This window comes from Hordeum vulgare, chromosome 3H (genome assembly GCF_904849725.1).
Source record: "Hordeum vulgare subsp. vulgare chromosome 3H, MorexV3_pseudomolecules_assembly, whole genome shotgun sequence".
Lineage (NCBI taxonomy): Eukaryota > Viridiplantae > Streptophyta > Magnoliopsida > Poales > Poaceae > Hordeum > Hordeum vulgare.
In genome coordinates this window covers 164,267,374-164,285,842 of record NC_058520.1, presented here as the reverse complement: position 1 = coordinate 164,285,842, position 18,469 = coordinate 164,267,374, and the positions used below count along the sequence as shown (strand labels likewise).

Genomic DNA, 18,469 nt, shown 5'->3' with positions numbered 1-18,469 from the left:
TGCTCCATGACGCTCAAAGCGACGTTGAAGTCCCGGTTCTAAGCCATACAAGACTGCACATTGAACTATTGAGTAGTCCTCCTTACGCGCTAACCAAGCGTTCTTAACATCCTGATCAGCCGTAGCGGGTGGTTCATCTCCTAGCGCAGCATTAAGGACATAATCCTTCTTCCCAGCTTGTAAGATTAGCTTAAGATTACGAGCCCAGTCTACAAAGTTGCTTCCATCATCTTTCAACTTAGCTTTCTCTAGGAACGTATTAAAATTCAGGATGACACTTGCGTGAGCCATGATCTACAACACAAATATATACAAAGTGGACTTAGACTATGTTCAAGATAATTAGAGTTCAACTTAATCAAATTATATGCTAAACTCCCACTCAAAAAGTACATCTCTCTAGTCATTTGAGTGGTTCATGATCCACTTACACTATCCCAAGTCCGATGATCACGTGAGTTGAGTATAGTTTCAGTGGTAAGCATCCCTATGCTAATCATATCAACTATATGATTCATGATCGACCTTTCGGTCTCATGTGTTCCGAGGCCATGTCTGCACATGCTAGGCTCGTCAAGCTTAACCCGAGTGTTCCGCGTGCGCAACTGTTTTGCACCCGTTGTATGTGAACGTTGAGTCTATCACACCCGATCATCACGTGGTGTCTCGAAACGACGAACTGTAGCAACGGTGCACAGTCGGGGAGAACACAATTTCGTCTTGAAATTTCAGTGAGAGATCACCTCATAATGCTACCGTCGTTCTAAGCAAAATAAGGTGCATAAAAGGATTAACATCACATGCAATTCATAAGTGACATGATATGGCCATCATCACGTGCTTCTTGATCTCCATCACCAAAGCACCGGCACGATCTTCTTGTCACCGGCGCCACACCATGATCATCCATCAACGTGTTGCCATCGTGGTTGTCGTGCTATTTATGCTATTACTACTAAAGCTACATCCTAGCAAAATAGTAAACGCATCTGCAAGCACATATGTTAGTATAAAGACAACCCTATGGCTCCTGCCGGTTGCCGTACCATCGACGTGCAAGTCGATATTTCTATTACAACATGATCATCTCATACATCCAATATATCACATCACATCATTGGCCATATCACATCACAATCATACCCTGCAAAAACAAGTTAGACGTCCTCTAATTTTGTTGTTGCATGTTTTACGTGGTGACCAAGGGTATTTAGTAGGATCGCATCTTACTTACGCAAACACCACAACGGAGATATATGAGTTGCTATTTAACCTCATCCAAGGACCTCCTCGGTCAAATCCGATTCAACTAAAGTTGGAGAAACCGTCACTTGCCAGTCATCTTTGAGCAAAGGGGGTTACTCGTAACGATGAAACCAGTCTCTCGTAAGCGTACGAGTAATGTCGGTCCAAGCCGCTTCAATCCAACAATACCGCGGAATCAAGAAAAGACTAAGGAGGGCAGCAAAACGCACATCACCGCCCACAAAACCTTTTGTGTTCTACTCGAGAAGACATCTACGCATGAACCTAGCTCATGATGCCACTTTTGGGGAACGTCGCAAGGGAAACAAAAATTTTCCTACGCGCACGAAGACCTATCATGGTGATGTCCATCTACGAGAGGGGATGAGTGATCTACGTACCCTTGTAGATCGTACAGCAGAAGCGTTAGAGAACGCGGTTGATGTAGTGGAACGTCCTCACGTCCCTCGATCCGCCCCGCGAACAATCCCGCGATCAGTCCCACGATCTAGTACCGAACGGACGGCACCTCCGCGTTCAGCACACGTACAGCTCAACGATGATCTCGGCCTTCTTGATCCAGCAAGAGAGACGGAGAGGTAGAAGAGTTCTCCGGCAGCGTGACGGCGCTCCGGAGGTTGGTGATGATCTCGTCTCAGCAGGGCTCCGCCCGAGCTCCGCAGAAACGCGATCTAGAGGAAAAACTATGGAGGTATGTGGTTGGGCAGCCGTGAGAAAGTCGTCTCAAATATGCCCTAAAAGCCCCATATATATAGGAGGAGGGAGGGGGACCTTGCCTTGGGGTCCAAGGGACTCCCAAGGGGTCGGCCGAACCAAGGGGGGGAGGACTCCCCCCCACCTCCCAAACCGAGTTGGACTTGGTTTGGTGGGAGGAGTCCCCCTCCCTTCCCACTTCTTCCCTCTTTTTTTTTCCTTTGATTTTCTTCTCTTGGAGCATAGGCCCCCTTGGGGCTGTCCCACCAGCCCACTAAGGGCTGGTGTGTCTCCCCAAAGCCTATGGGCTTCCCCGGGGTGGGTTGCCCCCCCCCCCCCCCGGTGAACTCCCGGAACCCATTCGTCATTCCCGGTACATTCCCGGTAACTCCGAAAACCTTCCGGTAATCAAATGAGGTCATCCTATATATCAATCTTCGTTTCCGGACCATTCCGGAAACCCTCGTGACGTCCGTGATCTCATCCGGGACTCCGAACAACATTCGGTAACCAACCATATAACTCAAATACGCATAAAACAACGTCGAACCTTAAGTGTGCAGACCCTGCGGGTTCGAGAACTATGTAGACATGACCCGAGAGACTCCTCGGTCAATATCCAATAGCGGGACCTGGATGCCCATATTGGATCCTACATATTCTACGAAGATCTTATCGTTTGAACCTCAGTACCAAGGATTCGTATAATCCCGTATGTCATTCCCTTTGTCCTTCGGTATGTTACTTGCCCGAGATTCGATCGTCAGTATCCGCATACCTATTTCAATCTCGTTTACCGGCAAGTCTCTTTACTCGTTCCGTAATACAAGATCCCGCAACTTACACTAAGTTACATTGCTTGCAAGGCTTGTGTGTGATGTTGTATTACCGAGTGGGCCCCGAGATACCTCTCCGCCACACGGAGTGACAAATCCCAGTCTTGATCCATACTAACTCAACTAACACCTTCGGAGATACCTGTAGAGCATCTTTATAGTCACCCAGTTACGTTGCGACGTTTGATACACACAAAGCATTCCTCCGGTGTCAGTGAGTTATATGATCTCATGGTCATAGGAATAAATACTTGACACGCAGAAAACAGTAGCAACAAAATGACACGATCAACATGCTACGTCTATTAGTTTGGGTCTAGTCCATCACGTGATTCTCCCAATGACGTGATCCAGTTATCAAGCAACAACACCTTGTTCATAATCAGAAGACACTGACTATCATCGATCAACTGGCTAGCCAACTAGAGGCATGCTAGGGACGGTGTTTTGTCTATGTATCCACACATGTAAATGAGTCTTCATTCAATACAATTATAGCATGGATAATAAACTATTATCTTGATCCAGGAATTATAATAATAACTATACATTTATTATTGCCTCTAGGGCATAATTCCAACACGTTGTATGTGAACGTAGAGTCTATCACATCTGATCATCACGAGGTGCTTCGAAACGACGAACTTTCACAATGGTGCATATTTGGGAGTAACACAATTTTATCATGGAATTTTAGTGAGGGGCCATCTTGTAATGCTATCATTATCATAAGCAAAATAAGATGCACAAAAATAAACATCACATGCAAATCACATAAGTGACATGATATGATCATCATCATCTTGTGCTTTTGATCTCCATCTCCAAAGCACCGGCATGATCTCGTCACCGGCATGACACCGTGATCTCCATCATCATGATCTCCATCATCATGTCGTCATGTGGTTGCCGCGCCAACTATTGCTAACTCATAGCAATAAAGTAAAGTAAATGACACAAATAAATTTAAGACAATCCTATGGATCCTGCCGATTGTCATACGCATCGACATGTAAGTCATGATAACTATACAAAACGTGATCATCTCATAAATCACATATATCAAATCACGTCTTTGGCCATGCAATATCACATCATGCCGTGCAAAAACAAGTAGATGTCCTCTACTTCGTTGTTGCAAGTTTTACATGGCTGCTATGGACAACTAGCAAGAATCGTTCTTACCTACACAAAGCCACAACGATGATATTCAAGTTGCCATTTAACCTTCTACAAGGACCGCATATGTAGAATCCGATTCAACTAAAGGGGAGGTAGACACACCCACCAGACACCTTTATGCAACCAAGTTACATGTCAGTTGGTGAAGCCGGTCTCTTGTGCGAGGACAAGTAAGGTTGATCCGAGACGCTTCATCCCACAATACCGTCGAATCAAAATAAGACAAACGAAGTAAACAATCTGAACATCAACGCCCACAAACACTTTGTGTTCTACTCGTGCATATCATCTACGCATAGATCTAGCTCATGATGCCACTGTTGGGAAATGTTGCATGGGAAACAAAAAAATTCCAACGAACACCCAAGATCTATCTATCGAGATGCATAACTACGAGAGGGGAGTGTATCTACATACCCTTGTAGATCACTAAGCGGAAGCGTTAAGAAACACAGTTGACGTAGTCGTAGCACGTCTTCACGATCCAATCACGAGTTGTCCCGATATAGCGCCGAACGGATGGCACCTCTGCATTCAGCACGCGTACAGCTCAATGACGTCTCTGCCTCCTCGATGCAGCGAGCGAGGGCGTAGTAGTACATGAGTTATCCGGCAGCACGATGGTGTGGTGAAGGTGGTGCTGGTGCAATCTGAGCACGACTTTGCCAAGTGTTGCCTTAGACGCATACGGAGGAGAAAATGATCTAGAGAGGGAGAGGGAGGGTTGCGCCAAAGGATTGGTGTGTAGTTGCCCTCCTCTCCTCTCATATATATAGGGGGAGGGGTGAAGGATGCCAGTCCTAGGGTTTCCCCTAGGGGTGGGGCGGTGACCAAGTGGGGTGGCTTGCCACCCAAGGCAAGGGTGGCGCCACCCCTAGGGCTACCCCCCCCCCCCCCCACACCATCCCAGCCACATGGGCCTACGTAGGGTGGGGCGCCCAGCCCACCAAGGGATGGTGCACCCCCCCCTCTCAGCCCATGTGTCCCCTCTCGGGCAGGTGGGCCCCTTCCAGTGGACCCCGGAACCCTTCTCACACTCCCGATACTATGTCGGTAATGCTCGAATTCTTTCCGTTGAACAAAACGGAACTTCCTATATATCATTATTTATCTTCGAACCACTCCTAAGCTCCTCCATGTCCAGGATCTCATTTGGAACTCCGAACAACATTCGGTTACAAACATATATAACTCAGTAATACTATATCATCATCGAACGTTAAGTGTGCGGACCATGCGGGTTCCAGAACTATGCACACATGACTGAGACGCCCATATGGTCAATAACCAATAGCGGTACATGGATGCCCATATTGGTTCCTACGTATTCCAGGAATATCTTTATTGGTCGAACCATGATGCCAAGGATTCAGTCAATCTCGTATGCAGTTTCCTTTGTCCATCGTTATGTTACTTGCCTGAGATTCGATCGTTGGTATCTCCATACCTAGTTCAATCTCATTACCAACAAGTCCCTTTACTCGTTCCATAATACAAGATCTCGTGTCGAATTCCTTATTCACATTGCTTGCAAGCTTCTTGTGATGTTGTATTGCCGAGAGGGCCCAGAGATACCTCTCAAATCCGAGTGACAAATCCCAGTTTCGATCCATGCAAACCCAACAGACACCCTCGGAGATACCTGTAGAGCATCTTTATGATCACCCAGGTATGAAGCGACGTTTCATACACACAACGCATTCCTCCGGTGTGAGGGAGTTGCATGATCCCATGGTATTAGGAACAAATACTTGACATGTAGAAAGGAGTAGTAATAAACTTAATGATACGATCAAATGCTATGCTTATGGTTGGGTCATGTCCATCACATCATTCTCCTAATGATGTGATCCTATTATCAAATGACAACTCATGTCTATGGTTAGGAAACCTTAACCATCTTTGATCAACGATCTAGTCTAGTAGAGGCTCACTAGGGGCACGGTGTTGTCTATGTATCCACACATGTATATGAGTTTCCAATCAATACAATTATAACATGGATAATAAACGGTTTTGATGGACAAGGAAATATGATAATAACCACTTTATTATTGCCTATAGTGCATATTTCCAAAAGACCATAAGCTCTAAAACTCACAAAGAGAAACACCAAACAAGAAGCAAGAAACATGATGCAAGGATGCAAATGGTTTGAGCTCTCAATGAACGATACGATCAAGCTACTCACTTGAGATCCCCCTTTGATAGTACGACAATCAATCCTATAACCCGGTCTCCCAACAACCAACATGAGACAGGTAAAATAGAAAAAGTATCAAGGGCAAACCTATACCTTGCATATATTCCAGTTGAGCTAGATAATGACGATCTTGACTTCTTCAAGTTGGACCATCTTTCTTGATTGTGTTGGCTCGATGAAGTCTAGTTGATTGCTCCCCCATACTCCACTATGGGTGAGCCACTCTTCATCACATCTTCACAAGTCCATTGACACCACAATGGACGGGATCTTCAAGCATAATCTCTTCGTGATGGTTCACTCGAACTTGCAGACCATAAACTTTATGACAATCACCACTTGATCTCATCCTCCATGGCAGTGGCGAATCCACAAAAAGAATGAAGGGTGGGCTCGATTGCCTGTGTAATGTGAATATATGTTGGACTGGGCTGATAAATGGTTGGGTTTGGCCTTTAAACGAGTAGTAAAAACTAATTTTGCAAATTTGGAGGCGGGGGCTTGAGTCTGTTAAAGCCCCCTAGTAAGATTTGCCACTTCTCCATCGGTTGTATGAGATCTTCCTCTTGACGCAAGCTCATGGACACATACCTAATCCCACATAGAACCCTCACTTAGATGATGGGTTAGTACACAAAGCACAATGGACAATGCTTATCATTCCATGGGATCACTTGATCCCTCTTGGTAAATCATGTATGCTTTGTGTGTTGATCAACTTGATTCATTCTTTGACTTAGTCTTGATCAACCTTAAGGCTTATCTTTTCTATGTAAAGATGACGACTTGAAGGTAGCATGAATGTTCACACAATCTTCTTCTTAAAGACATGCTTGCAATAAGCTCAACTCTCACATGACCAATATTTGGATAAATCCCTGAATACCACCCTGGTCATCACATAAACTCCTTGAAACTAACAAATGGAGTTCAAGAAATGCCTATGAATAAATCCTTCGAATATAAATCAAAGCAACCATTAGTCAATAGAGAATGTCATCAATTACCAAAACCACACATGAGGGCACCATGCTCTTTCAGCTAGACACATCACCGAAATGAGGGCCAAGCATGGAAAACATTAATACAATTTTAAGGAGCCACCATTGTCTTGCCATTCTGAGAAGGACACAAATCCCTAAAGAAACTCCCATCGGCAAGGGTCACAGTCCGCCGCACCTCTATAAGGCCACGGTCCATCGCACCTCCATAAGGCCAGATACACCAATTTTAAGGAGCCAGTACCGTCTCGTCGTGTTGAGAAGGACACAAAACCCTAAAGAAACTCCCGTCGGCAAGGGCCGCAGTCCATCACACCTCCATAAGGCCACCAGATACAAGGCGGACCGGCAAGAGGTAGAAAACCCCTAAGCCTTTTCTTGGAATGGAGGCGGTGGCTGCACCTAAACTTTTGGTTAGGTTCTGCATTAGGTCGAATATCTCTTGGGAGGGCGACAAGGCTTATATGCATTCCACACGATGTTCTGTTGTTACACTTCTCATGTGTGTTGCTAGGCATATATACATGCATACATACATGATTAAAAGCGAGATTTAGTTGGCTGTGCCTGGTTTGCAAAGTCTCATGTACATTCATGTTTTCATGCTATGTAATAAGCTCTCATGAAGAAAGGAAAGTGGACTAATCATCTGTCAAACTGATTTTGTCAAAAAACAAAACAAAACAAAAAAGGCAAACTGAATTACTGAAGTCACAAAGGCAAAGGCGGAAATTACTCATCAATGAACTAGAATATCAATCTCAGCACGGAGATTTTCGATTTTATATATCTATCTGAATCATAGCTTACACAACTTATTAAGCAAAATAACTTCCACTCAGTCGACCAAACAATCAGCTCAAAACCCTAACTGAGTCAGGGCCCTGGCATATCTGCCAGGTAATGTACATGGAACAACAATGATCTGGCTGGTCAGTAACGGGATGACTCTTGTAACCCAGGAGCTACTCATATATCCAATGCAAAATTTAACAAACAATCACGTGGGATTGTCAAGCAATGCACTGAAAGCAAAAGGATTCTTCCAAATTTGGCCCTAGCCTTAATCTGCTGCCATGAACGGATCGACATCACCAAGATCAGCAATAAGCGGCTCCATGTCTTCCGACTCACCTTCTTGCGAGAAATACGTAGGGAATGGCAGCAAAGCTCTGTCGGGTTTCTTGTAAATAGAGTCCTTGACGAAAAGAAAGCTGCCTTGAGGACCAGGAACCTGCAAAGTTCACAAGAGAATGCATAACACACATATCACAACATAAACACTTTAGCTAAAAGACGTAAAGACATAACACACATATCACAACATAAACACTTTAGCTAAAGGACGTAAAGACGTACTGCAAAGTGGGGATGAAATTACCTGGCCTTTCAGATACAGTAAGTTCCTGGCAGGGTCAATTTGGTAAACCCATACATTTTTCACCGTGCGTTGAACACCGCCCATGCGCCCAGGCATTTTCCTGTTTTTGAAAACCTGCAACATTGATACAGCTGTTAGCCATTCTATATGGAGTACTACCGGCTGCAGTGTTGTTTTTGGGACACACCAACAGCTTCAAATTGCACATTCCTACCCAAAAACTAAAGCTTATAAATGTCAATCACATTCAGAAGTGCATCTGTTTGTGATTCTTTAAAGCGGCCTCACTGGTAGCTCACACCTTAGGAAACTTGAAAAGTTCAATAATGTTTATTTCTTGGTGATAATTTAAAGTGCCCTCACTGGTCGCTTCCACCTGAGGAAACTCGAAAAGTTCCACAATGTTGCACATAATACATGGAAAGGATATAAAAAATAGCTTCTATCGACGGGTTCTATCTTGAGAATGCTATATTACTATACAAACAATCAAGTTGCATGGATTTTCTTTTATTTTGCTCCATATATTTACAAATTCACCCACTAACATCTGTCAGGAGTCAAATCCATTTGGTCATACATGTAAGTAGCTAAATTGTTTCTATTGGCACGTCCTGTGAGATGGCCGACAGATAGCATATGTGAGCACAGGCCAGTTTGACAAGTATCAAGTAAAATTAGCAGCCTTATTGTCTCTGTCTAGATTCCGATTAATTTAGGAAGAAAAATAATCTGTTCCCTAAAATCAAAACGCCAAGGACCTAAACCATAAAGCCCTAACTACCTTTGTTGCTGATGCATGCTCATTACCAGCACCCCTTTCAAGCTTTGAGGTTCAACTCCATCAGGATGTAAAATCTTGATTGAGCGAATTTCAAGTCATTGTAGGTCACAAGGGTAAAAGCAAAGTGCACATATTCCTTCTCATGAGAAGCATTATTTTGCGGGTCTTATATATCTATACATGTATATCCAGTGAAGCCACCAATAAGGCCTGCTTTGGTTCATAGGATAGGAATATCATAGGAGTAGAAAAAACATAGGAAGTGAAGTGACATGCATCTCAATTCCTATAGCGGAAGAGATGTCACATGATAAGAATTTTTCCAGTGGGTCTAGGCTCATGTTTGTTTTCCTTTGAAATGTAAAGGATTGGTTCCTATCCTACATAGGAATAGGAATTCATTGCTACAAACCAAAGGGCTCCAAAGGATTTATTTTTTCCTACAAAATTCCTACAAAGCAAAGAAGGCCTAAGATCAGAATAACATCATACACTACAATCTTAGGGAGAGACAATCATCCTTTTAGGCACATACATTGATACATATAAGATTAAAACTTACTCCCTCCGTTCCTAAATATAAGACCTTTTAGAGATTCCACTATGAACTACATACGGATGTATGTAGTCATATTTTAGAATGTAGATTCACTTATTTTGCTCCGTATCTAGTCTATAGTGAAATCTCTAAAAGGTCTTATATTTAGGAACGGAGGGAGTATATGATATTATGCTGAGTAGCCACTAAAAAAGATGGAACATGCGAATCCACTTAATATTATGCTGTTATGCACAATACACAAGGCAGTCCTATGATTCGCTAATTAGAAGTATAATAAAACAACACTGCTACTAATTACTAAAGGAAGGTCTTATCAATCCTAATCATTTTACATATTAGAAATAAACTGGTAAATAAATACAACATCCAAGAATAGTCATGCCAAAAGGGCGCATAACTGCTGCGTGTTCTAATGGCTAACATGTCTCTTTTCAGAGGAGAGATGTATACGAATTGTTCAGTGCGTGGACTTGTGAGTTTATAACATACCCTGCCAGGAGAATCCCTTTGACCTGTAGAACCGATGCTGCGATGTGATAAAGAAGCACCATGTGATGCAGGCATCCCACTAAAACCATGTCTTTTCATGCCACCCTACAAGAGTAGAAAATATGATGTTATATAATGGATGTAGAGTGTTACATTGACATACACAGTAATTGGTTTGTTCAAAAAGAGGAAAGCACTAGTATCTTAAGTGTAGCAGCAAAAGTTAAATTGTAATATTATGAGAATATATACTTGATTGCATTGGCAACATGAATTAAGTTAGAGCATTGAAAATCAGCCATAACTTAGATGAACATCTCCAAACTAACATTATACTAGTGTTACATTTAAAAGAAATTTAAAACAGTTTTCATCAATTAAGTTGGTGTCACATATAACCGTACTGCATTTTTAATTACCAGCAATCATATTTGTATTTATCTATGTGTTTAAGCAATGACTTGATTGTCAGAGAGTCACCAGCGAAAGCAAACATTGAGGTTTTTGGATCAAGGCCACTTACTAAAATCAAGGGATAGCTAGGACCATAGGATGTACAGATAACATTTTGAAGCAGATGCACAAAATTTTAATTGTCTATTTTTGAGCTAACTAAGGGAGGAGGTGTTACGGAAGGAACCCGACAATTTAATGATGATGTGTTCAAATAAAATGGTAAACATGGTGATTTGTCAGCAAGTGCAAAACCATTTTGCGCGGTGGACAAAAAATACATACCGCGAATCCTTTTCCCTTTGTGATTCCAATGACATCCACAAATTGTCCGGGTACAAAATGGCGAACCGAGATGGTTGTCCCAACAGGAAGAAGTGCATCCTCAGTAACAGGGAACTCCTTTAATTTTCTCTTAAGAGGGACTCCTTGTGATCTAAAGTGGCCCACTTCAGGCTTTGTTAGATGCTTTTCCTTCTTTTGGCCTGCTCCGAGCTAAAAAAATACCAGGAAAGACTTTCAGAAGTTAGCGAAAATTTGCACTATAAAAGTGATAACAACAAAACCTGAAGAGCAAAAGTGCTGCAAACTAAACAAACTAAACATATATACTCCCTCTATACCTAAATACTTGTAATTGGGGAGAACTAGAGTAGTTCTCCCCAACTACAAGTATTTAGGTAAAGAGGGAATACTTGCATTAGATCAACAAAGTACAGAACCAAGATGGAATGTTTATTGCACTAATGTGTCTAAATTATCCATTGTGGGGCAGGTAGTCATCTGCAATACAGCAACTGGCATGAACTTAGAGATAACAAAACTCGATGGTTATTCCCCAAACTATTGCTAGTTGTTACTAAAAATTTAGGAGATGACAAAAACTTGGCAGCACAATTAAACAACCTGGTTTGATCAGCCGACCTAGGGCCAATTCTTTTGGCAGCTTAAAAAGTAAGCTGCCTTCTCTCCAGATTTTCCCTTAAGCCGTCTCTCTCATTAATTGGGGCTTCTGAACTAGTTATGTAATAACTAGTTTAGAAGCCTCAACAAATTTAGGAAGCGCTTAATTTTTAAGCCGCCCAACAGAACTGGGCCCCAATACGCCCGATATCATGTTTGTAGAGAATGGTAAGAAAACATGAAGCAGGCTAGGTGTTCTCTTTTCTAAATCATAATTCCTAGCCCCCATTGGAGAGACGTGGGAAGAAAATTGCTGTTACATGGGGTTGGTTACAAACTTAAATAAACATAACTAGCTAGTCTCAACTCTAATGATCTACTTCCTGCGTTTTTAAATATAAGTCCTTTTAAAGATTTCACTAGGAGACCACATACGGATATATATAGACATAATTTAGAGTATAGATTCATTCATTTTATTCCGTATGTAATCCCTAGTGTAAGCTCTAAAAAGACTTATATTTAGGAACGGAGGGAGTAGTCATCAAGTGAGTTACCAATCAGTCATCGAAGAGCACTTACATTTCTACAAAAAAAAAAATCACGACAGGCAAGTCTAGATCGAACCTTAATCACATGGGAGGCCAAACTTTAGACCTAAAGGCACAAAACACTCAAATTGCTTTGAATCTTAACAGATGGGTAAAAACTAGCACTACTTTTATGGGTCTAATTCATTAAGATTTCACAGAACCAAGTTCCAATACTTATTTTCTCAGTGGAACACCAATAGGAGTACTTATTTTCTCAGTGAAAGTGTGAAACAATGCAGCAGTTTGTGATCCCAGTCATATACGTACAAAGTTTGGTACAAAGATGAGAAGTTTGCAGCACCTGCAGCGCGTAGAACCCCTCCTTCTCGGCGGTCTTGACCTGGCAGACGACATTGTCGTCGACCCAGAGGACGGTGATGGGAACCTTGGCACCCCACTTGTCCCACATCGCCGACATGCCGCACTTCACGCCGATCACGCCGGTCCGCCGCGACTCCGGGCCCATGACACCAGGACGCGTCTCTATGATCCGGCCTCCGCCCTCGCCGCCGGCGCCGGCATCGTCGTCGTCGGGATGGGAGACGAGAGGCTCCGCGGAGAAGAGGCGGCAAGGGGGGAGGCGTGGCCCGGCGAGGGAGAGGTGGCGGAGGCGCGCGAGAAGGCCTCTCGAGGCGGCCGCCATGGCGGTGGCGGCGGCGGCGGCGGCGGCGTTGGTTGTGCGCCTGGAGATGGGCCGCGCGGCAGGATGGGTGGGGTTTACGCGGCGGCGAGGTGGGTAGGGTTTAGTGAAGTGGGGAGAGGGGAATGGCCCAGATGGGGAGGAGCGCGCACTGGGCTTCTGCCTTGGGAAGTTTTCTCTCCGTTTTCTTCTCGCAGCGATGCCCCGTCATTTGAATTTTCCTAAAAAGAAATCCCAAATACTCCGAAAATGCCAAACGAAGACCGAGCTCTATGAAGGTTTTTATTTAAAACATCAAAATTCGAAATTTTCAGTTTCAAAAAATTCTGAAAATAAATACACATATATCTAGATACATAATATACATGTGTGCAAATTTTTAGGTCGAAATACATTAAAATGCGAGCTACACAAAAAGACAAATAATGCTTTTTAGCATATGTACTGTTCGTATTTAAAGTCCATGATTTTTGTTTTTTTGCGCGGCTCGCAGTTCAAGGTATTCCATCTGAAATTTTTCATACGTATACTTTACATCGTTGCATACATGTATATTTATTTCAAGAATTTTGAAATTGAAATTTATGAATTTTGAATTTTTTTAAATAAAAGGCTTCATGGAGCTCGGCCTCCAAAATACCCTACTCCAAATACTCCTGGGTGATCTAAATGCTCTTATATTAGTTTACGGAGGGAATACTTATTAGTGCAGCTGTACTAATTGGACCTCCCGAGCGCACACGTCGGAGATCACGTCCGATCACGACGGACCGTGTGGTCGTCCTGACCGAGGTGTCGACTTTCCCGCATCTGAAGTAGTGGTGGGCCCGACATCGTAAATCCAAGCGAAACCGCCGCTACCCACGCTCCCCGCATCACCCCTCCCTTCCCATTTTGAAATTGCTCTCTCTGCTCCTCCCTCCCCATTCCGCCACAACGACGACATGCACGGGGCTGCGGTGATGGGTTCGTCGGAGTTCCGTCGGTGCTGGAAGCCGTCCACGTGTGCGGCGCTTTGTCGGCTACACGTAGAGGTAAATCTCGACATCTCCTCACGCGAATCCGCTCAAGATTTTGGTTGAGGCAGCGAGGTTAGGGTTTAGGTGGTGCGACGGGTGATTGGGATGGCGAGGTTAAGGGTGTATCCGCCGCACGCAAGGTGGGCGAGCATGGAGGCTGTCCATGGCGTACGCGGGCACGACATTGCCATAGCGGGGGGATTGAATTGAAGGGGTGGAGGGGAAGGGTGGGGGCGAGGGTCTTGTGATGCATATGCCATCTGCAGGAAGGAGGTTTCTCGCGACAGAGGTGCCCATTTTTATTTTCACAAAGTTGCTTGAATCTACACAGGCAGTTGTATAGAAATATGATTGCAATTGCTTATTTATTTTTATTTCGTCTAGTTACACATGGGGAAGGGGGTAATGATAGTTCTTCGTGTCGGCACTTGCAGTGTGGAGTTGCTTGAATCTTCATAGGCAGTTTGTATAGAAATATGATTGGAGTTATTTACTTTTTTTGTTTTTATCGTGTTGTAGATGGGAAGGGGGTAATGGTAGTTCTTTGTGTTGGCAGATGCAAGGAAATAGGGCACTAGCTTCTTTTTTAACATACAGTTGGACTGTATTTTGGAAGATCATTTAGTGGTTGGTCGATTTTTGTTGGTGAATTTCACATTAATTGTCCATGAGTAGCACCTTTTTTATATTTTTGTTTTTATGTTTTTTATGTCAAGCAATGTGATGAAGATGAATATGTGTTTGGCTTGTGATGTTGGTTGTTGTTTGTGTGCCGGTGCCACCATGTACTAGTGAAGGTGTTTATTATTTTGTTCTTACAAGTTGCCTACAAAACAGTTTGTTGTTGCCTAGATTCACCACCAAGTTACTTTTAACAGTAATAGCAATAGAAGATGATATGTCATCAGGAATAACAGGCAACTTTTTAGTAGTAATGGCGATGAAGTCAGGAGATGTCCAACATAGTGAAGTCATCATTTTTTATCTAGGAAGCATATTTTGTGCTTTCAAATCTTCTATTTTTTCACCAACATGACATTTTCTTAGGTCTTGTGTATTTTGTTTTACATAATGACATGAAAAGGCAAAAGGACACCGAAAGAACTGGTGGAGAAGAGGAGGAGGCTCAAACGACAACCAATGTTGGACGCAAGCGTGGGCAGGTGAATCAGAATCATGTCCGGGGTGGACGGGCAGGGAAATAGGCCATTGATTCTACCCATTGTGATGAAGAAGGGGGCATCCTAAACGTGCGAAGAAAGGCGAACAAGAGGTATTTTTTTAAAAAAACTTGAAATTGGTAGGGGGCAAGAATCATATGTATGGGTATAAGAATATGATCGTAGGTTGAAAATTCATCATGTTAGTTTTTGTCTTCACCTTATTTGGGACAAGAAGCAGAATAGCAGTATAGTAGTTGCCTAACATAGTAGTAGCAATTGCTTGTAATGTAGTTGTGGTTGCCTAATTTATCAGACATAGTAGCCTATACTTACTTTTAGTTCGAATTCTTCTATATTTTTTAGGTTGGTAGTAGTGCGCTGCCACCAAGGAACATGGCGTCACCTTCAAGAATATTCATCACTAGTGCAGCGACGTGCTATACAAACGGTTTTTAACCCCTTTCTGTGACGTAGTTGTAAATTGTCGCCTTGCGTGTGTGGGTGATAGGGGGGTCCATCCCACATGACACGGAAAAATCATCGGTGATGGTGACCTATGAACACAAACGTTTCGCAAAAGCAAGCATATGGGATGTCTGCACCTATCAGAAACGAGAGTTCTGGGACAACCGTTTGTGATATGTCATATTTCCCGTATGGACCATCTTTGCTACTCGTGTTAGTTGCATCCATCACACGCACTTCTCTATGATGCATTGTTTACGATGTGCACCGCATCACAAACAGTTTGTAACTATAACCCGTGTATGATAAGGAGACTATCACATACATTTTGTCCTATGACGTCGTTTGCGATATACTTCCTTGATACGTCTCCGTCGTATCTATTATTTTTGGTTGTTTCATGCCAATATTCTACAACTTTTATATACTTTAGGCAATACTTTGGGGGGGGGGGGCTTGTGGCACCCGATAGAGGGCCGACACACGTCCGTCCCCAGGATAAGACCGGACGCACGTCAAGAGCATGATACAGAAATTCCAGGCAAATATGGCTTTATTAATATGATGGAGTGTTACAATACTGTTGCTTACAACAATATTACTTGACTCCACAGCTAGCTAAATGGCAGCAGAGGTCTTGATACAGCGGCATCGACGTCCCTGGCTGAGCTCCATAACTCGCATGACTGGCTTGGTTACGATCTAGCACGACGAGTCTTCTCGTGCAACTGGCCACGTGCAAGGCCATGTGAGTACTTTGAATGTACTCCCAAGACAACCAAATACATAGCATCCAAACAAGCAGATAACACAGCAAGCATAATAGTCATTTAATAGCTATTCTAAGCATGGCATGGCATTAATAGGAAAATATAACTCAAGCATAGCATGACATGAACTACGCATGTAATCTACCTTACTAGCATGGAAAAGATCATGACAACTGCTTAACCGGCTTGTCGTTACCGAATATCAACTTACTCTCTTCTGGGTTGTACCCCAACCCTCGACATACTCGTATTCCAACCTGAATGGATCACATCACACGGCCATCTGACCACTCATCAAATAGCCTTCTCTTGGCTAACACATCATATTATCAACATCCTCTGATGTTCATATGAGACGAGTTCTTCCATCATTACTATCATAGATACGGTTGATCGTCTACTGAGGTCTGATCGGGTTGTCCATTACCGTGGACTCGGCTATTCGAATAGGTTTGACACTCTGCAGAGGTTGCACACTTTACCCACACTCTGGAGCACTGACCTCGTGATCCCATTCGGGTGGACCAGCATTTCTCCAACGAAACTTGCCTGAACCGTGACTCTCTCAACGTACCACCGGCAACCACTCCCTTCCGGAGTCCTGCCCTGGGTGGCCCTGTGTCCTCATGACACCTGCCACCATCGTGGCCAAACAAACTGTCCCAAATGGGGACGCCGACACAAACAACTTAACTGGCTCACATGATTATCACCGCCTACCTGATCAGGGTCAGCGCGCGTGCATAATCCTCCCTCTTTGGAGGTACCGGTGAGAGATCACGCAATCAGTTCAAGTCAAGGCTGTCCCATATCGGCAAGAGGTGGTTGTGCGGATGGGCCCGGACAGGTAGCTCTGATCAACCAACTAGGTATCTTATCATGAATATTATTTCTGTCATAGCTGACACTCCGATGTCACCACAATCTGATAATTAATAGGATTAAGCCACTACTGCTAAGCTACATTCATGAACTATCGGATAAAGCACAAAGTAATCATAGACAGTAATCTCAACAGTATAATATAAATAACAAGCTATTACTTTACCGATTATAACTGCAGGTGGGACCTTCGGAACCCTCACATAAAATCAGCAAATAAATCAGTAGCCACCAGAACGGTCTTTACAACACAGATCTGGGACGTCACCGGAGTAACTCAACTCCGACTCAAGACGGCTGGAAAGCAGCTCAGAGCATGAGGCGGTGTTGATAAGAAGAATGTAGCAGTTCCCTAAGACGGCCGAAGCACAGCTCAGAGCATAGGGTCACCGCTACGGAAAGAATTTCAACAGTTGCCCGTGACGGCCGACAAGCAGCTCAGAACACGGGACAACCGCTGACAAAAGAAATATAAACTTGGCATCCACCTCGGACGGCCGGAAACAGCACAGACTCAGGCATGGTGCCATTACTGAAGGAAATGCGAGCAAGGGTTTGTCAGCGTCACACACAACACCTCACTATGTACTCAAATATGAGCATTATAAATTAAATATGCAAGAGCAACATCTGAGGGTGTATGTTGGATGAAAAGTAGAACTAAGAACTACTATTAATATCATCGCAGTTATATGCCAATACAGGCTAACAGGTGATACAGATAAACACACAGAGTGCAAGCAACGTTACCATGCAAGTCCGGAGCTCATAGTAAGAGGTTAGCTTGCCTGGGGGTCGATGAATACTCCGGGAAGAAGCGCACTAACACACCGGAAAACTTTGCCGGAGAGGGCTTCCCTCTCGGAAGGCTCAAACAAAGGCAAGGGAAAAATGGTCTACTGTGCAACCATATTATGAAAATGACACTATCGAAACGGGCTCGACGAGACGAAGACATGGCCGCTGGTTTTACCTCAATCGGAGTTACGGTCGCAAAGTTATGGCCGTTCATTCGTTAAGCGGTGAAACAAACAAAATCCGTTCATTTCAGTCCTTAGTGAGTGAACGTTCACAACCTAAGCGGTTCGGCCGGCTAAGCTGAAACAGAAAGCGCCTTTAGGGGAAATACGCTTTCGGTAAACCGAAAGCGTATTCTGCCGTTTATGTCTCCACTTACTCCCCTG

The 18,469-nt window shown here is 43.6% G+C and overlaps 1 protein-coding gene across 1 annotated transcript; it reads right to left on the bottom strand.

Moving 5' to 3' along the window:
- Window positions 1-7,924: 7,924 nt before the first annotated feature.
- Window positions 7,925-13,134, bottom strand: LOC123443365 (50S ribosomal protein L3-2, mitochondrial). Its single transcript, XM_045119710.1, has 5 exons — window positions 12,648-13,134; window positions 11,136-11,345; window positions 10,398-10,502; window positions 8,563-8,676; window positions 7,925-8,415 (listed from the first exon to the last, which is right to left on the bottom strand). Exons 1-5 carry the CDS (start codon window positions 12,987-12,989, stop codon window positions 8,245-8,247), a joined length of 942 nt encoding a protein of 313 aa, XP_044975645.1. The 5' UTR covers window positions 12,990-13,134; the 3' UTR covers window positions 7,925-8,244.
- Between the last annotated feature and the right edge of the window lie 5,335 nt (window positions 13,135-18,469).

Coding starts and splice junctions, on each gene's coding strand:
- LOC123443365 (XM_045119710.1), bottom strand. CDS start 12,989: ATGGCGGCCGCCTCGAGAGGCCTTCTCGCGCGCCTCCGCCACCTCTCC. Junction 11,346..12,647: donor AGGGGTTCTACGCGCTGCAG/GTGCTGCAAACT, acceptor GTATTTTTTTAG/CTCGGAGCAGGCCAAAAGAA. Junction 8,677..10,397: donor AAAGGGATTCTCCTGGCAGG/GTATGTTATAAA, acceptor TCAATGTTGCAG/GTTTTCAAAAACAGGAAAAT.